The following is a 26,580-nucleotide window of genomic DNA, read 5'->3' as shown; positions in this document are numbered from 1 at the left end:
GGCTGACATGCTCTGTCGAATGTTGACGCGTTCGAAGAGAGAATGTTGTTTTTAGCCTTTCAAGCGTCCGAGAGGAAGATAGAAATCGTCGATTGAGCAAGCGGAGTTTTGACACAAAGACTGCCTTGAGCTATGTGACGATACTTCAAAGTGAGGAGGGTATAAGCTTGGGAAATATAGCTTAAGCAGCCGCCAATGCTGATCGCGCGCTTAACGACATCGGCTGCGCTTCTTCTTCTTCTTCTTCTTCTTCTTCTTCTTCTTCTTCTTCTTCTTCTTCTTCTTCTTCTTCTTCTTCTTTTATATCGCCATCGTTCACATGCCCCATGTTCTCGCCCAGGAGCGGACATGATAGAGCCAAGTTTTCCCTGAAGAGCATACTACAGTGTACATGAACTAGACGCACTGGCGGTGTTACCAAACATAAGCGATGAATTTTAGCGCGCTTTGGTTTCATTACAATGACTGCTACATTCATAAGTTCGTTTACCCTCAGACCTATCAATATACACGCTTTTGTTCTCATCCCTTAAAAGTCAGCCATCGATGCTGTGTCTTAAGACTTATTTTTAGACCCTCATGTTTAGTGATAAAACACCCCAAACAGATGCAAAACAAAGCGGGTGTTGGTACAATTGCCGTGATGAACGACGAGACGAGGAACGCTCAACAACGGCAATAACAAGTTGCGGCCAATTTATTTGGTTCCGAAAAAGCGTCCATCCGCTTTTCTCTTTTTCCCTCCCTGATCAGGTGGTCCCTCCTCGTAGGTGAAGCAGGAAGGGGTACGCGATTAGGTGATGTATCAAGAAAAGGCAATTCCGAAACTTGTCTGCTTAGTCCTTTCCAGAGGCATCGACTTCTGCTTGTAGATTCAGAAAACCTGCGCCATCTTCACCAGAATCTGGCGAGGACACCAGGTCACTCGGACTCATAGCGTCAAGATCAATGCAGCTCTGCTTCCTTGCAATCTCTCCACTGATTGCATTTGCGTCCTTGTCGCTTAACTTTGTATACAGTGCCGTATTGGCAGGCGGCATGGTAGTGACGGTGCTCTTAAGATAGTTGCGGATGGCCTCACAGTCACAGTCGCTGTGCTCGAGACACTTGCACTTGAGCATGAGCAACTCGTTTTTGAGCATCGCGAGATATGTCGTGAGCATCTGCTTTTGAGCTGCAAGGTCGCGGGCCCGTTGTTCAAGATCTTGTGTCCACTCCTTTTTCTTTTGCCGACATTTCGACGCAGCTTCTCGATTGCGTGCAAGGAATTGCTCACGTTTTTCGTCATCCACGGTCCTCTCAGCCGTCGTGTCTGTGGAGGCTGCTTTGCTCGTGCGCCTTGCTTTCCGAGGCGGCTTGGTCTCTGGCTGTTTTGTTTTCGTTGAGCTGGTGCTTGAGCGCTTTCTTGCCTTTATTGATGCGTTTTCGTGTGTGTTAGAAGGCCTAGTGTTTTCGAATGGCATTGCTGAGATGCCGACAGGTGAGTTGTCAGGTGACCCTTCTTGTGATACGTATCCTGTGTCACAGCTCTGGTTGCCGTCCAGCGGCGACAAAGCTGGATTTATAGACGTGAGGGATCCAAATTGTGACGGTTGATTCCAGTATCCGGTGTCCAAATTGAAGCCAGCAAATTCGCTCGTGTTCAGAAGTGGATTAGTGGATTCCGCCTGCTTGAGGTCTGGTTTGAAGCTGTCAAAGTCTGGTGTGTCGTACAGCAACATGTCCGTGTTGATGGCTGCACTGTCTGTGTAGTCCATGGCTTCGAAGAATGCTGATGGATTGTCGTAGGTTGGCTCATTGCGGAAGTCAGTTGAGGCCATTTGAAAGACGGGCACCTGGGAGTGCCACTCTCGATCGTTGCTGATTGCAAGCAAGATTCGTGTCTTCGGGCAAACTTGCAGCTTTTTTTAAGGGGACTCCTTTTCCCGCTACTCTGTGGTGAAAAACTAAATCTGTCACTGGTTCTCCCGGAGCAGATGTGCTCTGAAGCGATCTTCAAGCAAGCTTGACTTATCGCTGACTTCGACGCGATGGTGAAGCTACTAGCAGGCTTGAGCAGAGACGAATTGGAAAGCGCAAGACAGGAACTGCCGCCTGAAATGAAGAGCTACCTCTGGCCGGTTCAGCAGCTTCGCCCCGTGAAGCTGTCTCAAGATCAGCAGAGGCAGTGCGTTGGTCGTCGATACGGGCAGCCGAGCTCAGATGCTCGAGAGGTCAAGAAGCACAAGGTGCAGACTTGGATGCGGTGCAGGCACGAAGATGGATTCTCAAGACGAGGCGTTCTCGGGGGGAAGGGAGAGGTGAAGTGTAGTTGAGGAGGTGGGAGAGAGAAAGAGGGGACGACAAACGCCGGGAGATGGCATTTCAGAATGCCATGTTCAAGCAGCCAGCTACCCAGCCCACCAGCCAAGCAATGACGGCACTAGCCACATTTTGGAAATCGAGTGCATGGCTCCTGCAACACGATCGTCGATTGCAAGGCCAATCGCCACATTCTTGTCCATCGCAGCCATCGGCCGTGCATGGGGATCCTTTGCTAGTCTCAGCCGTGATGGCCGTCGAGCCCACCGCGGCCATGGCTGTTTCGACAGGACGAAGGCATGTGCCGTTTTCTGGTGCGCGTCTTCGTCGACCAGGGCATGGCTCATCATGCTCTTTTCTCCCTGCCCTTGAGAATCCGTCGTCTGCTCCCTGGCGGTTTCCCATTTCTTGCCCGAGTTTCCCATCTCCTGTCCAAGAACCGTCCTGTCTGCTGGCCCCGAATTGGCTTTCAGTTGCGGTGTTTGCCTCCGTGTCGGCCCGAAATCAGACACAGACTCAGCTCTCGCTTCGCGCACTAGTACGACAATCGAGACCCAACGTGCCACCGGTGCGCCCGTAGGATCGCTCGTCTTGTTCGCGCCTGTCGCCCACATTGTTGCGCATGTCCGTGGTACAGGTTAGCTTGCGTGCTAGCAAAGGCCAGATCCAAGACACGCTCATCGTTCACGGTGCCGCGGAGGGCAGCTTGCCCTCTACGTCATCGGAACGCCCTCCACGTGGGCTGATTGGCCCAGCTCGCGTCACTAGAACGCTTGCGGCTAACTGCTGAGGTGCCACGCCGGGCCCAGGACGCGCGAGATAGTGCCGTGGGGAGGTACTTGTACAAGTACTTGTACAACGATGTCGCAGATCGTCTCAAGGCATCCAAATGCAGAAGTGGACAGACTTCCTGGCTTTCGTTTTTTTTGGCCCCCCTCACGGAAGCGCAGGCTGAAGATCAGCTCGCTTCGGAGTCACAACCGAGGAGGGGAAGCGAGGGAATAAACTCCGGCCCACTTTTCTGCTGTCCCGGACCTTGTTTTGCGAACGTCTTGGGTCTTCTCTGCCACTTTTCATTCGTGATCCAAGCTTGTTCTTACGAGTGGATGTCACATGTGGCGACATGAAGAAGCGTTCACGGGGTACGTAACGGCAGGTCCAGGACTGGGTTTGCCAAGACATGAGGGTCCCCACTGCGGCGTCTGCAGCCACCAGGCAACAGGGCCTCCAGGCAGACGCACGTGATGAGTGACGCAAGAGGGCAGCCGTAAAACGGTCTCGCGCTGACTAAACAAGACTCATCGATCGCCGCGTCTCCTCCCTTCTCCGTCATGAAACGGGGCTTCGCTGTATGCGTGCATAACACGCATCCTGCCACGTCAGGAGTCGCAGCTCGCCATCAGTTAGCACTTGCAAGACACCCTCACCACCGCATATGGCTACGGCGACTGTGACCACCGTCTCAACGGTGTGCCCAAACTGTGGCGCCACCTGCAGCCTGCATGAGTCCGAGTCCACCATTGCGGAGCTGCAGGCGCAAATCAGGCTTCTCACGGAGAAGGCATCTTCTGCTGGTATGTGCGGCTACCCTGAAGAATCTGGCATTATGTAGAGCTTTCCTAAGCAACAAAGCCCGAGACATGGAAGACAACAAGGTTTTACTTGGGGACGCCCTACGCTAACCACTTGCTTAATCAGTGGACAAACTCGCAGACTGTGAAGACGAACTGCGGCGCTTGAGGGCGCAGGCTGAGAAGCAAGGTCCACCTACTCCTCCTGCCATCACTGAACCACCAGCACCGTCATCGTTCCAGTCTCGCTTTGGTGCCTCCTTGTTCGGTGCTCGCAAGCCTTTAACAGCATCCGCTGTGCCTACTGAGTCCGCACCAGTTACGGATACTCCCGGCACGAGTCGAGAATCCGATCTGCAAGCCGCACTTGTCAAGGAGCAAAATGCGCGACGCATGGCCGACGCAAAGGTATCGCAGATGAATCAGGAGATCGAGGATTTGAGCGTGCAGCTGTTTCAGCAGGCAAACGAGATGGTGGCTACCGAGCGCAAGGCAAGAGCAAAGCTCGAAGAACGGATCGAGACACTAGAGAAGCGAGACGTTGAAAAGAGAAGGCGTCTTGAGAAACTGGAAAGTGCCCTGAATCGCATCGAGAAGGTTCGTGGCCTACTAGCTCCTCCGGGCGGCTGAAAGGTGGGCGCCAAAGTGGTGAAGAAGTCCAAGGTCCAGACGAGACAGACAGAGATGAGTTTTGTGTGGGTTGATCATACCCCGGAGCAGGTGATCAACGATCACCAACTTCAAAGACACGATCTTCTCGTGCCGCGTCAAGCCCCCTAAGACGCGTTACCTGATGCGAATGCAAGAGAGATTCAGTCCAGTGGACAAGACGGGGACGAAAAGCCCACAGATACATGGGCAGCCTAACGGTTTTATGCACTTTGCACAATTCACTTTGAGATCGTGTCAAGATAGACGACGTTTACGGGAGAGACGAAGAGCGCGAAATATCATTGATCCACTTTACGTGCCAAAGCATTGAACAATGTTATCTCAGTATCATGCACATCTCTCCATTAGAATCTTCCCGCAATAAGTGGGTCGGAGAGGCGTTGAAAGTCGTCCACAAGATGTGTTCAGCGTGCAAGATCTATGGCTGTTCTTGCATTCATTTAGCCGCGAAAGGACAAATATCATTGACTCTCGTGTGTTGCACGAGTTTGGCCAGTAGTCTTCGAGGTGGAATAGCATCTGCTTTGAGCGACCCGAGAGAGTTGCAAACGCTGCGCTGCGCTGGATGTCATGCCATCGACGACATAATTGAGTTTTCTCACCTGTTGGACTGGCTCAGCTTAGTTCCCTCGGCGTTTTCAATATATCTATTGCGACGACGGTTTCGACTAGTGAGAGCAGCAATCCTCCTTCGATCCTTCTCGTATTTCGAGCTACTCTTCTCGAGGTAGAAAGTGGCGGTCTGCAAACACATTTCTGGGGTGAGAACAGCATAAAGGATATCAGTAAGGTTTGACCGGTGGGCAAGAAAACCAGGTTAGCCGTGAAACGTCATCATTCCTCGGCGCAAGGTAAATTCTACGTTGCGGACGTTCAAGAAATATGTTAGGATGTCAGATGCCAAAGACCGATCGGTGCTGCCAAAAAAAAACAAAAAATAGCCTTCTCCGTGCTATTATGTCATCGAAAGACAACGAAAACGCTCAAACCTTTGATGATTTCGTTCCGGGCAAAGTTAAGAGAAATAAAAACGAGCAGGAGGGACGAGATGTTGAAATGCCATTTGCAGGTCGAGCTCTGATTATACGGCTGTGCGGCCCTCCGGGAGTCGGCAAGACTTTGACAGCTGAGTGATTTGTGGTTCTTACGCGATGATCTTTTTCTTAAGCTGATGTCTTCATCAAGTTGCCGAGAGGTTGCAGCAACCACTGCATAGGCTCGGCGCGGGCGACTTAGGGATGACGGTCGAAAGCGTAGAGGAGCGCTTGAAGGAGACGCTTGAGCGCTGCGCATACTGTAATGCAGTCCTAACTCATTGACGAAGCGGATGTCCCCCTTGAAGCTCGAGCTATCAACAGTCTTCAGCGCAATGAGCTCGTTTCAGGTCTACAATGTCCGCTTGCCATTCTGACGTGAGAACGCCGCGTTGACTCCAGAGCAACATTCCTCCGACTTCTAGAATACTACCCCGGCGTTCTTATCCTGAACAAGAATCGTATCTCTGCGATTGATCTGGCCTTCGGGTCTTGTATCGACGTCGTGCTTGCCTACGGGGGGCTCGGGGTCGAGGAGCGAGCTCAAGTTTAGACGAATTTCTTTGCTGGATTAGCTCCAGATTCGTTAGAGATTAGTGAACAAGACATCCACCACCTCTCTAAAGCAGAGCTAAACGGACGCCATATCAAACGTGCTGTTAAAACGGCGCGAGTCTTAGCATGGAATCAGGGTATACCGCTTAGGCCAAAGCACTTACAGGTCGTGCTCGATGTGCGCGAAACTGCTAAGAAAATAATCAGCGGCAGCATGTAGAAACCTTGAATACTGACAGCAAACGCCCCGACTTTTTAATCACGTCTTTCATGCACATCGAAGCGTTTTATCAGCTCGTATCTTGTTCGACAAGATGCCCGTATGGTTTTGCTCTTTCACCGTGAGTTGATCAATTGACGAACCGTGGCCACCATGCCATTTTTATGCAGAGTGAACAAAACACTCTTTTTCTTCATCTACTAGGAAAGCACAATGTCCCTAAGTTAGCAACACACCGCTCAGTAGCCGTTAGTGTGTTATCTTACAGGAAAACATTAGCTACTGATGAATTTGCCCGTCCATTGTCATTGCGGTGAGCGTCAAAAGTTCCTCGGCACTCACTATCCTTATATCACCTTGTCTTCTTTCAATCACAAGATGCCCTTCATTATGCTGCTACCTACATTCAGTGAGGCAAAGCACACTCAGCCTCTGGAGCCGCGTTGCGAAACAGTCGTTTGCACAGCTGTTAACAGCACTACTTTAAGATAGTCGACTAGCAGTCGATGTTACGATGCATGGCCTACGCTCGCGTGTTTCGAAGTAGAAATTGAGGCGGAATGGCATCTGCGGCGAGAACTGTTCGAGTCGCCTTGCATCGTGCTCTTCTGTGGCCGCTTTATCTCAAGAACCACAACGAAATCACGTTAGAGTCCCTTGTCCATGTCAGGAAGGCCCTTTTCGGGCAATGAACTTTCTCACTCGTGCCACATCTCCATCAAACGATATCTTGCCTTAAGACATCCGGACTTTTGGTGGAGCTACGCCAAACTCCACGGTTTCGCCTAGGCCAGCGCAGATCTGGAGCACGTGCTTGGCTGTCTGGATATACTACGTCCTGCGCATATGCTCGTGTCCGCCCTTGACGCAGTAAGCGCCTCCTTCTACTTTGTGCTGAAATGTAATACGCTGGAGAAGCTGGACGGCCGAATCGTTCGACTCGAGTGCCAGTACTGAGCGGTGGTAAGTCCCGTACGTGAGGCTCAAAATGGACGGAAATAGAATAGAACTACGAGTCTCTGGGAGCTAGAGAGCAACCTACGGGGTGGTAACGGTACATCCACTTTGGAAGGCGAAAGTCGACAACGGCTGCATTCGCGAACATTCTCTGGCGACAGAACGGTAGCCGATATTCTTCGGTTAATGCGTCCTATTGATTGTCGAGTTAAATTACTGTATATGCTTTCCATCGTTGAGCCCAAGCGCTACCGAGCTTTGTTTGCCACGAAGGTGGTTTCGCGTGTGACTTTTCTTTCGTCATCAGGTGCAGCCTGCGAAAGTGATTCCAGCTGGTTTAGTCAGGGCACCTTAAAGTACGCTGTTCAAAGAGCAGATTCATGATATCCTCTCTTACACAAGAAGTTTTGTGGCACTATCAAATATGGACGTTCAACTTTACGTATATGACCTCTCAAGAGGCCTCGCGAGACAGGTGAATAACACGAAGCGCCTGAGGCGGATTTCGGGTTTAGGCTGATCACGTCGTACCTGCAGTTCTCACGCCAATTGCTAGGCACTTATATAGGTACTTCTTGAAGTGCTATGAATTCGGACGGGTGCTAAAGCTCCTCCAGATGCCATCTATCACACCTCGATTGTCCTGGACGGTATTGAATATTTCTACGGCGCAGGAGTGCAATCTACCTACGCTGGCACCACGCACCATGGACAACCGATGGAAAGGATCAATCTTGGACGGACGGACTTGCCGATGGAAATCATCCTAGAGTACCTCGAGTCGCTGAAGCAGATCTATACCGCGGAGGCCTATGACCTCTTTCTGCACAACTGCAATAACTTCTCCAACGACTTCGCCATGTTCCTGGTAGGCAAGGGCATACCGGAGCGGATCACTTCACTGCCGCAAACCGTGATGAATACACCGTTCGGGCAGATGCTGAAGCCCCAACTGGACGCAGCAATGCGACCAATCACCCAAGCACCTGTCGCGTCCCCGCAGCAAGCACGACCCGCTCCGTCGACAGCGAAGCCAAGCGCTGGCAAGGTGCACAACGTCACGAGTCCGTCAGATGTGCAAAGGCTTCTAGATTCTGCCTCCAGATCCTGCGCGGTCATCTTTTTCACCAGTTCGACCTGCGCCCCGTGCAAGATTTGCTATCCCGTCTACGACGAGCTGGCCGAAGAAGCCGGCTCAAGGGCCACCTTGATCAAGGTGGACATCAACTTCGCTCAAGCCATAGCGTCGCAGTACAACGTACGCGCCACGCCTACGTTTGTGACGTTTCTGAAGGGCAAAAAGGAAGACGAATGGGCCGGAGCCGATCCGAACAGGCTGAGGAGCGCCGTACGGCTGTTGATCGGCTCAGCATTCCCGCCGCACCCGCATCGCGACCTGAGACTACCCAAGCTCTTGAGCACAAGTCTAAGATCGATCACGTACACGAAGGTTCCACCCCTTGACAAGGTTATCGCCAAGCTCGGGCCGCTGGGCAACGAGGCGATCGTCAGCGACATAAAGAGGTTCATCGAAGCCACACATGGCAAAGCCGTCGCACAAGAGGGCCCCTTGCCCTCTTTGCCAGCATTCTCGTCCTTCCTGGAGCAATGCCTGAGGGCGCTTCCTGATGCAGACCTTTTCGCAGCTTACGATCTCTTCAGACTCGTCGTGGCGGACGTCAGAGTCGGCGCCTTTTACTCGGAGGAGAAGGAGAACCTTACCGTGCTGCGCTTGCTGAAGCACGTCAACACGCTGGGCGAGACGGCTCCGTACAATCTACGCATCGTCTCGCTCCACGTCGCGTGCAACCTTTTCGCGTCGCCTTTGGCCAGCCACGTCGTGCTTTCCAGGCCTTCGGTGGTCAAAGAGCTGATCGCCTTGGTCACCTCCAGCTTGCTGGACGAAGGCCATTCAAACGTTCGCATCGCCGCGGCAAGCCTGGCCTTCAACATATCCGCCACCAATCACAGGTCAAGGATGGAGAAGGAAACCGACCTGCTGGGCGACGACGACCAGGTCGAGCTCGTGGCCAGTGTTCTCGAGGCGCTCAAGCGGGAGGAGGAGAGCAAAGAGGCAGTCAAAGGCCTCACTCTCGCCGTTGGGCTCCTCGCGTACTGTGCGCCTCGGGACGGTGAGGTGTTGGACTTGTGCCGCGCAATGGACGCTGGGTCGACGGTCGAGAGGAAGCTGGTTCTCAATAACAACGACGCAACGTTGAAGGAAATTTCTAGCGAGCTCCTTGGCAAGGGTTTACAATAGACTCGTATTGTGGGTGGCGGGAGCGGTCGCTGACAATAGGGCGTCTTGACGATTGAGGTATGCTGGCTGCGTCCGAAGTGAAGCCGATATCTATGTGAATCCTCACTGAGTCGGCTCACTTGGAGCTGCAAAACACGTCGAACGGAGACCAGCCCCCCCGGTTTCAATTGTAGACTTTACATATAGACTCCTCTGTAGAATCTCTTGTTCACGATACAAATATATATCCCTTTGCGTTCAAACACAACTCACTTACTCAAGACTGACCATTCTACGAAACAAATCATGACGGTGCGTGCATACAGGCCAAACGCCCTAGACAGCAGTGTCCAATCTGAACACGAGCTGATTGACCTAGTCCAATATTCGCCTCACCTTCTCCGTGGAACGCTCACCGGAGGAGTCCAAGCCGAGTACGAAACGAAAGCTAGACGACTTTTATATCTCCGGCATCAGCAACGCCGGGCGGCCTCGAGACGTTTCTGCGAGCGGCGGCCTGCTCGCGCGTCGAAATCGAGCTCCGATGCATGTCGACACCGGCGCGCGAGTGGCGTCTCTCCCGCCGCCTGAGGTTTCCCCGTTAGACGTCAAGAGCACGACGAGATCTTCGTCTCTGCCGCCGTTTGAGTCAACCCCGCCGGGCCCGTCTGTTCCGCAGTCAAAACTCGCCGTTTCCACAGAGAAGGCGGGTGGAGTCGATGCGGAGAGAGCTAGGTGTGAACACGCAGCTGTTAAAGTTGAAGCCAGATTGGTATCTCAAGGCTCCGGGCCAGCAGGCGCTGCTTCGCAGGCCAACACGGTCGAGGACTTCCACGGCATGCTGGTGAACGATGCGCCGCGTGTTCATCAGTCTCAGCGGTCGTATGCAAACCACTTAGCGGACGAAAACAAAAGTCAAGCTTCGGCATCGCGCGTCAAAGAGGGCCCGCGTCTCAAAACAGGAATCGAGCGCAACGAGCGTGCGGCGTTCCAAGCGACAGAAGCACCACGCTTTCCGACCCCCCTGGCAGGCGAAACCGACAGTCTGGAATGGATGAAGACGAAAATGATGGGCGCGTTCGTCGAGGCTGGCGTTCCAACTGACCTCGCGGGCGGTGGCATGGCGGCCAAGATTGCGCACGCCGTGGCGGGCGTGTTGGCGAACGCGGTGCGGTGCAGCCAGGACGCCGACGCGCTGGCCGCGCGCGAGGTGAGTCTGCCGTCTGCGGAGAGGAGCTGTCAGCTGCGAGAGTCGATTGCGGAGCGGGCGCGCCTCAGCGACAGGTTCGAGAGCTTGCGGAAGCGGGCGACGCGGCACGAGCTCGAGAGCAAGCTCGAGCGGGTCGAGGCCAAGCTGGACAAGTTGCGGGCGCCGCACGCGAGGCTCGAGGCGGCGGAGGCGTCGGTTGCCGAGGTGCGGGCTCGCATGGCGCTCGTGGATGCCAACGTCGAGGACGCCAAGGAGCGGTTTGAGGACGAGCTAAAGCGGGTCAAGGCGGCGCGCAGGGCGTTCGAGCGCGACATCGAGCAGCATGACGAAGCGCGGAAACGCGACCTGGACGACCTAAAGCGCGCGGTCGACGGTCTGAAGGACAAGAGCAACGAGATGGAGGACCGGCTCGAGGACGTGCAGGCGGGTCTCGGCCAGTGCAGCAGGCGCCTCCACACCGTGATGCAGGAGCTGACGACGCTGAAGAAGCACGTTGACGACGTGGCGAAGGACGACAGGGCGCAGCAGAGCCTGAACGTGTCGCTGTCGGCGGGCCTGCGCGAGCTGAGGGACAAGCAGTTCCAGATGGAGCTCGAGCTGGACGGCATGATGAAAGAGGTCGAGAACCGAGCGTCCGCCTGCGCCGTCGAGCTGAGCCGCGAGGTTGACGGCGTGAAGTCGCAGTTCAAGCGCAGCTTCGCAAAGGCGTGCGAGGCCTTCAACTGAGCGGGTCTCCATGCTTTCGCAAACCACCTTCTCCTCCCTCCAAACCTACACTCTCTTGCACTCTCTTGCACTCTCTTGCACTCTCTTGCACTCTCTTGCACTCTCTTGCACTCTCTTGCACTCTCTTGCACTCTCTTGCATACCACCCAGTCCCAGTCCCCACCACTGCATGAATCGCACGCCCACAGCATCCTACAAAGAGAGACAAAGCCAGTGCTCAGTATGTCGGTGCAGCCCCGCAAGGTCAAGCTGAGACCCAGCCCCCTTGTGAACGATGACGTGTGGAAGCGAAAAGCAAAATGAAGAGAAGAGAAAAAATGGGAGAAGGAAGAATCTAATCCAAAATACATGCAAGAACCATCCTTGCCTCGCCCGCACCGGCAGAGGGCCGCTTTCGAGACTGGATTAAGAGCGAATCTGTTGTGAGAATCACGTGGGTATTATCAAAAACAAAGAAACCCTGTGTGGACCTTTCCATGTCGAGGTTTGCGCCAGCTGGCACGCCGATCCGTCAGAGCAGGGTCAGCTGGGCCGTCTGGACGATGATCAGCGTCTTAAACGAACGGCAAACGTTTGTATTTCAAGCGGTAAGACAGGCCAAAGGTACAAGGACGACGACCCTGGAACGTTTTTCGGCCCAAGCTCTTTCACAGTGTAGACTCCCGAAGATAAAAAAGAACACCGAAGGAGTCAAAGTCGCCAGAATACGAAGCCGACTCAAGACCATGGTAGACCCAAGTGGGAAACAGAATAGATATGCAATAATGGAATACATTTTTGTCATCCTTCGACCTCTACACACAGTGCGTCGGTACGATTATTTGGTATCTTTCCACAGCCGTCTCCATTCCGCACCCTCAACCCCCTTCTCCCGTCTCTTCTGCACACGCTTGTGCGCGACAGAGTTTGTATAGTATTGCAGAACGAACAAAAAAAGGACGTAGCACACAAAGACAAAGGGAACCGCTTTCCTCGCGCCTCGCCCAATTCTCCCTATCGCCTTTGTAAAGAAGACATACATAACACAGACGCACGCAGAGAAGCTGGATGGTGGTAGTGAAAGATGGAAGTGGGTCTTGTTTCCGAATAACAAGACACGTTTACACGAGCACGCCCGACGATGAAAAAGGCCAGGGAGAAAAAAGAGAAATCTCACAGACAAGTGAGGATACTCGCGAGCAACTTCTTGCGTCTGCCGACAGAAAAAAAAAAAAAAGAGGCGGCGCATACCGCAAAGGGAGCCCGCAAAGCCACCCATCAGATTACATAAGTGATGTTTAAAGTAAAAACCACAGAAAACAGGCTCGTGATGTTTCCGCAAAGAACGCCGTGATGCTGGAGGGAGTTTGCGGAGCGTGGAATTTAGGACGCGGTGAACGACAGGGACGAAAGGTAGCCATGACATGAAGTTTTGCATGCAAGCCCTCTCGCGTGGCTCAGATGTCTCGAAGGCGGAGAAAAAAAGGTTGTGCGAGTTGTGAGTTTTATGAACCTCTTCTCATAACAATTGCGTGACGTTGAAGATTTTTGTGTTGAACGCAGCGTCGACGATGTCTCGTTAAATTAGACCGCACATCCTCAAGTTCTCCTGGATAATAATATCTGCACGCATGTAGCGTTAGCTTCGCGGTTCCACAAAACGCCAATGCGAGGGTGCTAGCGAACTAAAATAACGTTTCCGAGGGAGAAGAATGGGAAGAGAGGAAGACTCACCGTTCACAGCAGCCATGACGAATCGTATCTGCATGGTGTCTGTGGCACATGTGAAGTGCGTGTAGATCTGCTTGGTCTCGTGCTGGTTCAGGCTCACGAAGCGGTTGAGGATGTAGTCGCAAGCCGCCGCATAGTCCGCGCCTCCCTCATAATCTGGGAAGTAGTTCCTCATCGGCGAGACAGGCAACTTCTCCTTGAAGCGGTCGATCTTGTTGAGGAACAGAATAATGCTCGTCTTGACGAACCAGCGCGAGTTGCAAATGCTGTCGAACAAAGTGAGAGCCTCCTGCATGCGGTTCACTGTTTCGTCCTCGAACAGCAGCTGATCGTACTCGGAGATGGCGACGAGGAAGAGAATTGTGGTCACGTTCTCGAAGCAGTGAATCCACTTCTTCCGCTCAGAGCGTTGACCACCCACGTCGAACATACGATACGTCAGGTCGCCAATGATGAAGGTGGTTTCCGTGATACCAGTTGTCTTGACACGCGAGCGAAGCACGTCCTGGTCGTTGGGCACGTAGTCCGGTGCGGCGATGCGGTCGATTGAGTCGAAGTAGCTGTTTGCGCACGCATTAGTCAGCCGCGACATTCAAACCCCACTCCCCATTGAGGATGAAAAGGAAGGAGATGGGGTGAAGAGCTATTGGAAAAAAACATACTATTTGGCGGAGTCATTGAGTTGGTACTCGCGCGATCGCTGGAAGCAGGCCTGCACGCCAGCATCCCTCCATAGGACTGCGATAGCGTTGCCAACGGCAGGATCCAAGCGGTCACCTTCGATCTGTGAGGGCTGCATGAAGATGGTTTGGACGTGATACTCCGCGCGCTGATCCTCCAGTGGCAGCTCTAATGACTCCATGGCCTCGAGTATGACGCGCATGGACTGAACTGTGTTGGAGAAGATGATTTCCTTGAAAGACTCGCGCTCATCTCTCGAGTAGCCACCCTCGTGGATGAGCTTCATCTGCTTGAGTATGGTAGATTTGCCAGATTCACCAGCGCCTATTCAAAGAAAAGCATGAGTTGTTAGCTCATGCGCGATGTGTTCCGACCTTGTCCACTTGACTGGCGCGGGAGAGTCGCGGGGTGAGATACATACCGAGCAGAAGCATTTTGATCTCGTTGCGCTGCATCATGCGATCCTTCTTGAGCTGGTTCTCAATCTCCTCGTTCCGGGCCTTGCCCTCCTTCTCCTCCGTGCTCATTCCACAACCCATCTTGTCGACGGTTTGCGAGTGTGTTCGATGCTAAGTGTGGTGGAGAAAGAGCGGGCGGGATGCCACTGGTGATGGGAGTGGTGGTGGTTGAGAGAATGGATCGGAGCCGAATCCGTCAGGGGACTGCTTTAAAAAAAGGGTTTCCAGGCGAGGGAAACAAGGATCGCCGTGTCTCTGGCACTGTCGTCCTCTATAGCGACGCGAGCTTGGTCAGTACGTTGGGAAATCCAGATCTGGTCATGAGCATGTCTTTGCAGGATCGGAGTACAAGGGGGCAGAGGAAAGGCGGTGCAGGTCGAGGGCGCGATCGCTGATGGGAGCAGCTTTTGTGAGGGAGATTTGACGGACGGTTGGATAGAAATATGGGGGGGTCCTAGCGATGGAACGCAGGTTTTGGTAGGGGCAGGGGGTTAAAGGTTTGGGCCGGTTATGGTTGGCGCTGCAGACGCGCAGGTGTTCGTTTCGGTCAGTGAAGACAAAACAGTGCGATAGAGATTAGAGCATGCCTCGTACTGCTGTGCTCGCGGCTGGAGTCTGTCTCGCCCCGACAAGCACGATCTGGGCGATTCTCGCTCTCTTGGATGGACAAGCAGACAAGAGACAGGCGGAACAACGACTGAAGCAAACAGCAAACGCAGACACGTACAAGCACTTTGCGGGAGGGAAAGCGAGGCGGGAAGGGGGGAGGGGGTGTGGGAAGGGATGTATGCTGACGCACCTAGTGAACAGCGACCACGGTTGCGATTGGACGGCGCAGAAGGAGTTGAGCGACGCGAAGAGCGACACCGACAGAGGGAAAGGATGGGAGGTCGATGAAGAATGATGGCGAAGGTGATGATGAAGGTGGAAAGAGGTTTGCGAGGAGATCTAATGAGATTTGCCGCGCGAGATGGGGATCGGGGGAACGAGTGCAGGAGACGGCTTGGGAGAAGAAGCGGACGGACCTTTTTTCGGGGCAGGGATGTCAGCCAGCCAGTAATTTGAGCCGATGGCGGGCCAGGCCTGCTCCTGATGGCGTGAGTGTGGTTCCTGGCGAGCACGGTGGATGACCCACCGATGGGGGACAGGCGAGCAGGAACTGAGACGGAACGGCGTGGATCGAGACAGGACAAGATGAAATGGACCGTCGGCAGGGAGTGACGGGAGCAAGAGAGAGACGGAGGGTGGAGCGTGACTGAGAGAGAGAGAGAGTGTGTGTGTGTGTGAGTGGATGAGTGAGTGTGGTTGTGGTAAGGACGGGAGAGGACGAGGGAGGACGGGAGCCTGAGATAGAGCGAGTGCGGTTTCCAGTAGAACGGCGAAGGGTAGAAGAATGAATCGTAGTCTTGGCCGTAGTAGCAGGTATCCGCGCTGGATGTACTGTAGAGCAGTGTGTTTGTTCGGCAGTGGACAAACGCGCAAACGCGGCACCCGCAGCAGCACCAGGCACAGCAGCGGCCGTGGTGGCAGGGGGCAGAGCAGGAGCAGCATCGCCTTCAGCAGCAGTGCTACGCAGCAACGGCGCAGTATAACACAGCACGGCGCGGTACAGCACAGCACAGCGCTGGCATTTCGCACCCTTGCCTCGCCTCTGCGGGAAAGAGGGAGTCTAGGGCGCTGCGCAGGACCCTACTCCCAATCGAGCAAGCGCAAGCCTCGTCCCAGAGAAAAGTGGGGCTCCCGAGGGTCTGAATCGAGTCCCGACCGGGACCCGGCCAGTCGCAGCTTCCCCTCTGCGCTGCCAGTGGCGTCTTGAATCGAACCAGGCCCATTCCCCAGTCAGCCACGACGTCGGACATCGCTGCTGCCATGTCCTGTACACCGAAGCTGTGCTCCCGCTCGTCCAAACAGAAACCACAATAATAAGGCGCTGCTCCCCTTTACAGTCAAAGCTCTGCCTTGAAATTAATGTTTCCCTGGGTTGGTTCTTCGCGGCCATCCTCATTACTGCCACTTGACCTCGCCTCGTGCCCCTCCAGCCGCACTGAACTGGCTCCTTCCACTGATGGACCTGGCACGCTTGCTCTGAATCCCGTCCCCAAACAGAGTAACCAGACGACCAGTCATCATTCCCTTCGCTGTCCTCGTCACCGTCACCGGCTGCTCGTCACCGCACGCTCTCAATGACTCGGGTCACATTGGCTCACGAGGTCTTCTCCGCCCTCCGCTCTTGACGGCACCAGCTGATTCTTCGTCTTCATAGCGTCTTCTGCTCCGCGCAATGCGGATGCCGACGCAAAAGATCGCTCTCCCCTCTGCTCTCCTTTCGTCGCGCTGTCCGTTAAAGCTCGTCGTTTCTCGTCGAACTCGTCACTGTCGTCGGCAAACGCAATCTGAGGCCTGCCCGAGCAAACCTACCCATCCCCACGCATGAACCAACTCGTGCCGCCGATTCAATTATTCGTCGTTGCCAATCCTTCTTTCATCACATCTCCCGGCCCGTGCCAAATCCGCCACGGATGCCATCCACGCTCACGCCCCAGCCAAAGAGCGTGCCTGGTCATCTTTTGCGCATTATCGTTCCTCTTGCTCTTGTCTTTTCCCTTCCTGCACTGCTGCTACAACACGCACCATCCGCGAGCCCTCACCATGATTGCCCATTTTCTCCACGACGGCCCATGCAACCATTAATTTTATCCTTTCCATGGTTGAACCACCCCCTTTTTCTCCTTGCCTGCTTCCTTTGCTACCGCCCCATTTTTTGTCTTTCCTTTGGCGAGCCCGCACGCACGCACACACACAGTGCTGATAATCATCGTCCCTCGTCCCCGTACTGCTTTGTCCCCACATCCACGCGTGCGCGCTTGGATCCTCGCGCCAGCTGCTGAGTCGCACGAGCACGCACCATGCTCTCCATGCAACTCACGCTTAGCGCATCGTTCGCTCAGGAACCCCGGCGTCGCCGCTCGTGTCTGCTCGCCAATCCAACGCCTCCGCTGCCGTTTCTAGAACCGCCCTAGAAGTAACAAAGTTTCGCCTCCTCTCCGCGGCGCCAACACCAGCGCGTTTTTGTCGTTGGGCATCAGCCTGCTCGTTGTTAGTCCAGCACCAATCTTCGGGGCATGCGAGACTCAATGTGAGCGGGCTGGACCTTCCGATCCGCTGAGAAAAGTCTACCCTCCCATTTAGACTCGCGATACAAGCGAGTACACGCTCGCTTTTTTCCCCCTTCGCTTGCCCAACTTGGTTACTATGGTCCGACAGTCTGGGCCAGGCTCTTCGACAGCATCGTCCAGCTCTGTCCCCACGTCTATGAACATCGTAGGCCCAGCATCAAGAACATGATCGGCCATTGCACGCTGACCCTTATCTCGACTTGAAGTACACCCATGGCTGACTGTCTTGTCTTATTGCCATCGTCAGGATCGTCTTAAGCACGATCAGCGGACGCGCACCAAACCATTCCTAGGGCCGTGTTGAGCCACAAGGAAGATCACAAGCACCAGCAGCTCGACTCGGCGAGTGTCTCCACCACCTACCCAGGCATTCGAAGCAGCTCAGGCGCAAAACTCAAACCGCAAAATGCTACCGAACCTCTTCTCAACCAGATCGAGCGCCCTGATGCTCCCTCGTCTGGAGAAAAGAAGAAGAAAAATTCAATATTCGAGGTCGACGCAAGCGTCCCCCGGAGGAAGGGGTTGAGAGGCAAAATGCACTGTTCCCGCATCATCTCATCCGACGCGGGTGTCGCTCCTTCAGCCGTGCTGAAAATGCTGCCGGATGCGCGTGATCCGCTGCGGCAGCGGGTCACCGGGCAACGAGGCGAGCGGCGCGGTTCTCTGAACCCACCGACCGGCCGTGGCCTTCGTTCGTTCGCGCTTCGAAAATGCAGCTGGTGCCGATGGGTCGTTGTCTCGTGTGGGATCCATTGACGTGCAGGGCTCGTCAAGCGGTTGCGTACCTCCGTCTGGAAGCAAGATCACAGCGGCGGCGGCGGCGGCGGTGGTGGTGGTGGTGGTGGTGGTAGTGGCGCCGGCACAAAGCCACGCCGTTCCTACCTCGCCCTCCCTCCTTCCCTCCCTCTCTCTCTCTGTGTGTGTATGTGTGTGCGGCCGTGTGCGTGCCTCGTGGTGCGCGCCTTCGCCCTTGCTTCGCGCCGTCGCTCACGCCTCTCCATTCCTTCGTCCCCCTCACTTCCCCTGTCCCTATCGTACGCCCGGCTTTGTTTCTCGTGCGTAGCCGCCTCGCCGTCTACCTTTGCCGGCCCATGGCAGAGCCTGTCGTGTTCAGGGCTCTGCATGCGCGCACAGATCGTGTGCTACATGTACTACAATATCGGGGACACGACCTTGCACCATTGGAGCTTGCAGCGTGGAGTGTTTCCGTGTCTAGGAAACTGTATCCAGACATTTCAGTTTTAGGCACACAACGAGATGAACTTTCCGGCTTCTAATTCACGCCGAACAACGTTTCTGATTTTACTCAGAAGTACCCTGGGTGGCTTCGTACTTCGCCTCTCTACTACTCTCTTGTCCGTAGTTTGAACATCCATTCACAAAGTTTATGGGAACAGGCCCCGAGTCTACACACAGCTCGGTAGCACAAACAACGGTCAAACATTAAATCTTTTTCAGATCGTTCTTGAACATCAGCAATCACGTATGTTTAGCGTCAGGTCGTCTCTCCGTGTTGAAGCGCCAAGGCACGTAGAAATCAACGAAAATGAGCATGAGACAATAATGAGGCGGTCTCGTCATCGCGTCTGCCAATTTTGGCAGGCGTCACGGAAGGATCTGCAACTATTGGCGCGCAACGTTCTATTCCTAGTTTAGATCTTGGAAGACCAGCATTCAGTCCGTTCCCGCAGAATGGAGATTCTGGAGCCGAACGTGGACGGGTAACGACAACATGATAGGGATAATAAAAGGCGTTTGTCTATAATCCAAGGTGCGGCTCACGTCCACTGGTCTCGACCTTTGAACCGTCGACAGGTCAGTTGTATGGACTATGTGGAACAGACTGTGCAACCTGGAATGATCGAGCTAAACGTGAAAGACGAGATCAACATTATATTCAGATCATGTGAGCCGGTAAGTAACTTTACTGATCGTGGCTATTTATGTACAAAGGTGACGAACGGAAATGTGGGTCTTTTGAATCCTTTATCAATGGTGTTTTTCCTGCCCTTGTTGGAATTCAATCTGTTATTTTGAGCAGTTAATCGTCTGGAACGGCAGGATCCTCACGAAGTTTGGATCGCCCAAGCTAGCACCCTTCTCTCCGATTGAAAGTCGATACAACTCTTCATCACGTCTGCGGGGTAATCCACTCAGGTTTTCGCTAATATCTGATATGTTCGAGCAGGGCTTCTTTCTGAACGTGGTGAGTAATATATCGTTCACGCCGCAGTTTCGGCACTGGATGCAGCGCAGAGCTACGCCATGACTTTGGCCGTCTAACATCGAGAATCCGGTGACCTCATCCATCTTAAAATGTTCATCGCGTGGTAGAAGGTGACATACTATGACTCCTGCAGGCTAACACCCGCCTGAGCTGGCAACCGCGTGACTGAAACCATGTCGTCGGAGTTCCCAAAGTTTTCTCCTGGCCAGCCGCGAGTTCTTTCTGTAGCCGTCGCCGTCGATTTCCACGTTTTTGGATGCGACATGAACAAAGATATTTAAATTCCCCACTTTAAGTGGTTTATCGTTTCCATGGCTCTGAGCGTTTAAGAAGGATATCTAGAAATCTCATATTGCTAACCAGTCGGAAATGTAATGCCGGGCTTTGAGACGAACAGACCATCGAGACGAACTTGGACCGAGCTTCTTGAAACATATGGGACTAAGTCAAACTATACGTGGAACAAACATTTGACAAAGGGCATGCAAAGCGATGTTACCTGCGAATAACAAGCTATGCTAATAACATTCATCAGACCTTCGGAATGGAATTCACATCATAGCGAATTCGTCATCGCCACTTTGAAAAGTCGTTCAAACACAGAATATCCACCTGAATTAATCCCAAAAACGCCAGTGGCAAGCTATTCCGAGAACAGCATGATCGTCAAAATGATACAATGAAAACTTGCGCAGAAAAGACTTGGACGAAATTGCAGCTTTTCACCATTTTCCAAAAGTGCTGCCGCCATAGCTGCTTCCGCCATGATGGCTGTGCTTGTGCCTGTCCTTCAAAGCGTCTTCCGCTTTCGAACCAAGGATAGCACCAGCTACTGCGCCAATTAGACCATGGCCAACCTTTTTACCACCGTAGTGGCCTGCAAGGCCACCACCAATGGCACCCATCAAGCCACGCTCTCCCTCTTGGGCGCCGCCGGGAGCCTGAGAGTTGGCGTCGAAGTTTGAGTAGTTCGGGTTCGATGGGTTGTAGGACGGGTCTGATGGTGCTTGACCGTACGGGCCTTGCTGTGGATATTGATTTGCTGGCACAGCGCTATTGTAGTCGCCGCGATGATACTCCTGTTGGTAGCCGCCGTACTCGTGGGGAGGCTGCTGGCCATGTTGGAAGCCACCGTTTGCCGGCGGACCATATTGCCCTTGGCTTGGGCCTTGATACTGGGCTGGTGGTGGTGCGCCATAGCCATGCGGCGCCGGGCTGCCATATGGCGCGGGTGCTCCATACTGCTGCTGGGAGTAGTCGGGCTGAGGGGCGTAGCCTTGCGCTGGTGGCGGCGACTGGTAACCACCATAAGCAGGCGCTGGCGAGCCGTAGCTTGGTTGACCGTATGGTCCTTGAGGCGGGTACTGGTTATATGGATCTGACATGGTGAGATGTTGTAAGACTGCTGGAAATACGAGGAAAGATGCAGTGGAAGGCTGATGTGTATGAACCGGAGAAGGCGGCCAAGAAGGTGGGATGTCAAACTATGTCAGTACAGACGGATTTTGATGAAGGAAAAGCAAGCTGAATTTTCGCAAAGCAAACCTATATATGCGCAGCGAAGAGTTGCTAGCACATCAAAGCTGTCTCGTCAAAAGTGTCGAGGGGAGGCAGTGCATTTCAAGCCGCAGCACGAACTTGTTGCGGGGCACAGCCTCCCCAAAACTTCGAGCTTCGCCCTCGCCAGATTCGGTTCAGCCGTGACTTCTCGGCTGGAGCCGCTACGCGAAACCTGACACGGGAAGAACAAGAGCCTCCCGCCACTCTATTCGTTGCAGCTACGCGTCGCTCTCGCAATTGACGAGGCTTCCAGCGGTCAAAAGCTTATGTCCGTGACTGCAGGCAGCCTGGATTACGCACATGTAGCGGAGTCGTTTGGAAATCACGCTGAACCTTCAGCTGTTTGTACGTCGGCGTCTGCGGCAATGCCCATCTTCTGATACCGCTAGGATGTTATCTAGTCGCTTTGAAAGCGACCCACAGGATTATGATGCTGACATATTGAATGAGCAATCGCTTTCCATCGAACGAACTAATGCCCGACATCGGATTCATAGCTTTCCTGTGCCGTTAGGATGGTTCAAAAGCAAGGCAAGATCGAGCAGAGTTTCACTGTCTACGACTTTGACATTCGCTCTTGCAAATGGACTGGATGTTGGTTGACACATGGGATGCAACTGTTTCACATCCTGCATATTGCGCCGCTGAATAGCCGCTGGGTATCTGTACAGCCGCCGCAGTCATGTTTTATTCCCTTTCCGGACCAACGTAGCGCTGAAACAGCAATGCGATCGATTTTGGGCCTTTTTCGAATGTGAAAAATATAACCCTTTTTATCTTGAACGAGTTTGTCATTCTCCATGTGCTACGTCCACCACGTTTCGTTTTGACTTTAATAGCTTAATTGCTTGTGAGGATGGATGATAGCTGCCTAGGTGCAGCTCCGGATGGCTCTCAGTACATTTTTTCCCCCCTAGAACGAAACGACAGCATCCGCATCCTCGTAATACATCCCGGACCATGGGAATCTCCCATTTCTTGTCACCTTCGTGAATGGCATCCGTCACATTCTCAATCAACAGCGTACGAGGCTATATCCTATGTTTGGGGGGATGGCCAGCCTTCGAAACCCATCTATCTCGACGGCCACGTCCTCCTTGTTCGGGACAATCTCTATACTATCCTGAGATATATGCGCAACGTCGATGCTCAGAGGACGATATGGGTCGATACTTTGTGCATCGACCAGGATAACATCGAAGAAAGAAATGCACAAGTGAAAGACATGCCCAACATATACAGACGCGCCCAAAGAACGCTGGTATGGCTGAAGGAAAAGGAATATCAGGACTTGCCTGTCATCGAGGCCTTGCACGCTCTTGAGCGGATGTTGAGCTTACCAGCTGAAGAACGGATTAGAGCAATGGATGACTTTGCAACACACCTTGACAACACACGAGATATCAATGGCCTTGCGCAGTCCTTTCATGGCCTACTCAGCGTACCTTGGTTTCACCGTGTGTGGATCGTACAAGAGTTCAGCATATCTCCGAGGGTTCTCTTTATGTGCAGTCACGATACTTTCTCAGCAGAGGCGATGGACCAGCTGCAAGATATTGTGTTAAGGAAAACCATCGGCAACCAAGTCTGCTCCTTTTATACGCTGTACACGTCGATTGTGCCTCTCAGGACGCTACTCGTTCTCCGGAACGATCAGCAACACGTTGGTCACGTGGGCTTCTCTGAAGTCTTTCGCATCACGAGTAGAGGCTATAAAGCAACGGATCCTCGAGATCGTGTTTTCTCGCTATACGGTCTTTGTAGCCCAGAGGACGTACCATGCTCGGTCGATTATAAGCTCGGAATCGCAGAGGTTTTTCAAAATGCTGTAGCGTGGTGTTTACGGTCTAGTGCTGTTCTTGAAGACATGTTAGCACTAACAATTCAACACCCCGTTAGAGAAGATTGGCCTTCCTGGGTCCCAGACGTGTCAGTAGATGCGCCCACGATGACGTCATATGTTCAAGACCATTTCTGCGCTGGAGGCTCAAAAGACACGCGAGCGGTTGCGAGAACAGATGGGAACGTTCTAATAATTGATGCTGGATATTTTTTGGACGATGTAGAGCACATATACAATCTAGACGTGCCTGGAATCCTTGAGCTGAGCTATCAACGACGCGAAGCGATCAAAAATATTGTGATCGATTCCCAGACTAGCTATCCCACTGGGGAGAGTCTAGCTCACGTTTTTTGGAGACTGCTCATTGCCGATACCGCAAATGGCGACGATCCAAAACGCGCAGAGGTCGGTTTTGGCGATAGCTATCTGGATCCTCGTGTCCTGGATTATCCTTTTGAGGGCGAAGAGGAAGCTGAGGACTCCCTGGATGATATAAAGTTGGCTTATTTGGAGCTAATGGCACCGCAGGAGCTCGTACGGTTATGCAGGACCAAAAAAGGATATCTAGGCTGGGTGTGCCCAGAGGTACAGGTAGGAGATAAGATGTGTTTGTTTAAGGGTTTCAGAGCACCGTGGGTGTTGAGAATGAGAGAGACATCCCGTTTAGTCGGTTCAGCCTATGTTCACGGGTACATGTATGGAGAAGCTCTTATATCGAATGAGGTTGAGTGGTGCGAAGTACGAATATCTTGAGTAGTAAATTTGTGTCCCGTGGCTGCTTCACGAATTAGAATTGGTTGGTTAAAAGTGCAAGCTGGTATTAAACACAACGTAGCACAACGATCAATGTCCTTATCAGTGAGAGGTTGATCGAGTCTTCACTTCGGACTTTGCAATCCACCTCGTTTGAACCTCGAGGGAAAAGGCTCCGGGTACAATCTTTTGCGGAGAAAGAGTTGCGCGTTCAAAACGTAGACGGCAACGGGATCCAGGCGGTACTTCGCTATGCGCCTTCGAAATCCGCGGCTGCAGCTTTTACGGCGCGGAGCAGTGGGCGCATACTTTCCGCAGGCCATTCGAGGAGCATGTCCTTTCCAAACTTTCAGCTCATCCTTCCAGCTGAAAAACGCAAGGCGAAAACTCTCGAGTCACCCACTAGGCGGGGCTAGCCTCGACTTCCGTTTCATTTCTCGTCCGTGGGCTAACAGAACTAAAAAACCTATGTGCCGTGCTGGTGAAGACGCGTGTAGGCATGACGTTCTTTTGAGAGTACGGCCTATGGCGTTCATTCTCTTGTTGTTTGGCGATCCAAAAGAGTCACAACCGCTTCGATGCCGATTCGTAGACCGTCTGAGCTTTCCGAGCTTTGAGGTCTTCAACTTATCTCGGACTATCTGAAAGCAGGGAGTCGCGAGTTCTCGCCATATTGGTTGAAACCTTGAAACCATGAAAGACTTGGTCTTGGTCTTCCCTCGTGTTTGCTTTTCTATATATATACATATATATTGTGGAACTCTCAGCAACCCGTCCATTGCAGGAAGGCAAAATGGAGAAACTTAACATTAAATACGCGAGCTGCCGAATACAAAATGTCATGACGTCCTATTAAGATATTTCATTAGGGTGCAAGGGGCCAATTATGTGTGGGGATCTGCGAAAAGCCCAACAGTGAGTATCTGAAACATGTCTCATGGTTTACGCCTCCATTGCCGTGATAAGTCTTTGTAGACTTTACCTCACACTCAACGCCTCCACCCTCTGCCTAAGGGCCCCCGGATCAGGACCTACACCTCCAGTGACAATGCTACCATTACCCGGCACAACAACCTCTTTCTTCTCGTTCGTAGTCGTCTGGCCTTTAGTCTGAGCAAACTGTGTGCTTCGCTCGTGGCTCGGGTTTGGGTTCCAGAATTCATCGATGATCGGATGAATCATGACAGTTTGCTTGTGTATTGTAACGACTGAGTTTGTTGGAACAGTGACCCAGTTATCTAATGGTAACGTGTTAAAGTTCGAATTACCGAAATTGCGGGGTTAAGGACACGTACCTCGATCAAAAGTCAAAGGTTCTGAGGCAACTAGCACAATATCTGCACCTTTGTCCTTCCTCTCCATCTTCCAGTCTTTGTTTCCGTCGACGTCAACGAACTCAGTCCAGTCCGTTCCGCTCGAAAAGAAGAGGCTTGCTGCCTCGTCTGTCTTCGAGCTCACGTACCTCGTGCACACTACGCTGTGACCGTCTGTAACGGCAAAATTCATCAAGCTTCTAGCTTCATCTTCAGGCACGCCATCGCGCGTGAACTCGTTAATTCGAGCAATGGTCTTCAGCAACGCCTTGCGCAAGACGGCATGACCAAAGCCGTGCGGCCCGGCGTCGCGAATCGGGTGATATCCCATGGACTCGAGGGTATCGAGGAATAGCACGAAGATCCACTCGCTATCCGTGCCGCCTTGTACAAGCATATACCATTCGTCTCGCAGGCTTTGCCCGACCTTTCGCTTGATGTATTTCCAGCCCCCAATGCCACCGTTATGCATGAACATGATACTGCCGCAGGAGAAGGGATGGCAATTCTGCTCGCTGAGATTGCCTTCAGTCGTAGCTCGCACGTGAGCAAACACCAACTTTGACTGCGTCTTGCTGGCTAATCGCTCTAGGTTGATGCAGTTCCATGCCGGAATCGTTGATGTGAATATGGCTGGCTCCGGGCCCAGCTCTGGAGGCGTGTAGTATCCTACACCAAAACCATCACCGTTGTGCGGACGTCTTGTATCCAGCCGCAGACGTGAGTCGTACGACTGTGTTAGGATACTGTGCGAGGGTGACAGGATTAGATTTGATAGGAGAATATCTGAGCGGCCTTTGTAAACCTAAGATCAGGTTAGTTGGAAGTCTTAGCTTTCTATAAGAAATAACGTACCAAGAATCTACACATGGTTGCTTGAAGGGAGCGTAATACTCGGAGGAAGGTGGGCACTGAAACTACTCAAAAAGGACTATTGCGTGATTTGTCCAACACGATGACTAGCGGTGTGCAGACCAACAAGAATCAATAAACTCACAGCACGTACACAGAAAGAGTTAGAAGATTCCTATAAGCTTAGCTACACGTCCACAGCAAAACTGGACTATCTTAAGTGATTTTACAGTAGCCCAGTCACCTACATCTATAACTCATACAAGGCTGGCATGCTTGAGGCAAGAGATTGTAGCCGATGGAGGAGATTGGAAGAGCTGCAGGGACTTTTTTGTGGCAGCAGGATAACCTGCCAGTGCTCGTTGTGTTACGATATGGACATTAACAAATAAGTAAGCGCAGCATGACAATCGCGTATTTGGTATGGAGTATGTATCTGGTAGAGTTGAACCAGCCGCTTGAGGGTCTCGGAGGTCCGCATCGTGACCGGGGTGGGCTTGGCATCAAAAGTTCCCAATTGAG

General features: G+C 52.9%; 11 protein-coding genes across 13 annotated transcripts; 6 read left to right on the top strand and 5 right to left on the bottom strand.

Moving 5' to 3' along the window:
* Positions 1-300: 300 nt before the first annotated feature.
* On the bottom strand, positions 301-2,342 carry PV09_08368 (uncharacterized protein). Its single transcript, XM_016362250.1, has one exon. The coding sequence runs from the start codon at positions 1,818-1,820 to the stop codon at positions 837-839; it is 984 nt and encodes a 327-aa protein (XP_016209885.1). The 5' UTR covers positions 1,821-2,342; the 3' UTR covers positions 301-836.
* A 48-nt stretch (positions 2,343-2,390) lies between these two features.
* Positions 2,391-2,915, bottom strand: PV09_08367 (uncharacterized protein; the record flags this gene model as incomplete). The annotated part of the gene is made up of 1 exon (XM_016362249.1): positions 2,391-2,915. The coding sequence occupies one exon, from the start codon at positions 2,913-2,915 to the stop codon at positions 2,391-2,393; it is 525 nt and encodes a 174-aa protein (XP_016209884.1).
* Positions 2,916-3,736: 821 nt separating this feature from the next.
* On the top strand, positions 3,737-4,502 carry PV09_08366 (uncharacterized protein; the record flags this gene model as incomplete). The annotated part of the gene is made up of 2 exons (XM_016362248.1): positions 3,737-3,875; positions 4,000-4,502. 2 exons carry the CDS (start codon positions 3,737-3,739, stop codon positions 4,500-4,502), a joined length of 642 nt encoding a protein of 213 aa, XP_016209883.1.
* Positions 4,503-4,873: 371 nt separating this feature from the next.
* On the top strand, positions 4,874-5,275 carry PV09_08365 (uncharacterized protein; the record flags this gene model as incomplete). The annotated part of the gene is made up of 1 exon (XM_016362247.1): positions 4,874-5,275. One exon carries the CDS (start codon positions 4,874-4,876, stop codon positions 5,273-5,275), a length of 402 nt encoding a protein of 133 aa, XP_016209882.1.
* A 226-nt stretch (positions 5,276-5,501) lies between these two features.
* PV09_08364 (uncharacterized protein) lies at positions 5,502-6,131 on the top strand (the record flags this gene model as incomplete). The annotated part of the gene is made up of 2 exons (XM_016362246.1): positions 5,502-5,674; positions 5,981-6,131. The coding sequence occupies 2 exons, from the start codon at positions 5,502-5,504 to the stop codon at positions 6,129-6,131; spliced, it is 324 nt and encodes a 107-aa protein (XP_016209881.1).
* Positions 6,132-7,473: 1,342 nt separating this feature from the next.
* PV09_08363 lies at positions 7,474-9,806 on the top strand. Of its 2 annotated transcripts, XM_016362244.1 has the most exons (4): positions 7,474-7,666; positions 7,716-7,785; positions 7,848-7,878; positions 7,928-9,806. In XM_016362244.1, exons 1-4 carry the CDS (start codon positions 7,497-7,499, stop codon positions 9,568-9,570), a joined length of 1,914 nt encoding a protein of 637 aa, XP_016209879.1. In that variant the 5' UTR covers positions 7,474-7,496; the 3' UTR covers positions 9,571-9,806. The 2 variants fall into 2 exon arrangements, with proteins under 2 accessions (XP_016209879.1, XP_016209880.1); XM_016362245.1 differs by having other exon boundaries at positions 7,474-7,785.
* Positions 9,807-9,855: 49 nt separating this feature from the next.
* Positions 9,856-11,485, top strand: PV09_08362 (uncharacterized protein; the record flags this gene model as incomplete). The annotated part of the gene is made up of 2 exons (XM_016362243.1): positions 9,856-9,861; positions 9,929-11,485. The coding sequence occupies 2 exons, from the start codon at positions 9,856-9,858 to the stop codon at positions 11,483-11,485; spliced, it is 1,563 nt and encodes a 520-aa protein (XP_016209878.1).
* A 1,200-nt stretch (positions 11,486-12,685) lies between these two features.
* PV09_08361 lies at positions 12,686-15,785 on the bottom strand. Of its 2 annotated transcripts, XM_016362242.1 has the most exons (5): positions 15,134-15,785; positions 14,298-14,605; positions 13,858-14,200; positions 13,199-13,755; positions 12,686-13,087 (listed from the first exon to the last, which is right to left on the bottom strand). In XM_016362242.1, the coding sequence occupies exons 2-5, from the start codon at positions 14,413-14,415 to the stop codon at positions 13,044-13,046; spliced, it is 1,062 nt and encodes a 353-aa protein (XP_016209877.1). In that variant the 5' UTR covers positions 14,416-14,605; positions 15,134-15,785; the 3' UTR covers positions 12,686-13,043. The 2 variants fall into 2 exon arrangements, with proteins under 2 accessions (XP_016209877.1, XP_016209876.1); XM_016362241.1 differs by having other exon boundaries at positions 14,298-15,785.
* Positions 15,786-19,892: 4,107 nt separating this feature from the next.
* On the bottom strand, positions 19,893-21,497 carry PV09_08360 (uncharacterized protein). Its single transcript, XM_016362240.1, has one exon. The coding sequence runs from the start codon at positions 21,120-21,122 to the stop codon at positions 20,460-20,462; it is 663 nt and encodes a 220-aa protein (XP_016209875.1). The 5' UTR covers positions 21,123-21,497; the 3' UTR covers positions 19,893-20,459.
* Positions 21,498-21,673: 176 nt separating this feature from the next.
* Positions 21,674-23,978, top strand: PV09_08359 (uncharacterized protein). Its single transcript, XM_016362239.1, has one exon. It carries the CDS (start codon positions 22,154-22,156, stop codon positions 23,891-23,893), a length of 1,740 nt encoding a protein of 579 aa, XP_016209874.1. The 5' UTR covers positions 21,674-22,153; the 3' UTR covers positions 23,894-23,978.
* A 620-nt stretch (positions 23,979-24,598) lies between these two features.
* PV09_08358 (uncharacterized protein) lies at positions 24,599-26,487 on the bottom strand. Its single transcript, XM_016362238.1, has 3 exons — positions 26,062-26,487; positions 25,189-26,011; positions 24,599-25,131 (listed from the first exon to the last, which is right to left on the bottom strand). The coding sequence occupies exons 1-3, from the start codon at positions 26,074-26,076 to the stop codon at positions 24,872-24,874; spliced, it is 1,098 nt and encodes a 365-aa protein (XP_016209873.1). The 5' UTR covers positions 26,077-26,487; the 3' UTR covers positions 24,599-24,871.
* Positions 26,488-26,580: the final 93 nt, after the last annotated feature.

The sequence above is a fragment of the Verruconis gallopava genome, assembly GCF_000836295.1.
Source record: "Verruconis gallopava strain CBS 43764 unplaced genomic scaffold supercont1.40, whole genome shotgun sequence".
NCBI classification, from domain to species: Eukaryota; Fungi; Ascomycota; class Dothideomycetes; order Venturiales; family Sympoventuriaceae; genus Verruconis; species Verruconis gallopava.
The sequence above is the reverse complement of the archived record's forward strand: the minus strand, read 5'-3'. Positions and strand labels throughout refer to the sequence as shown.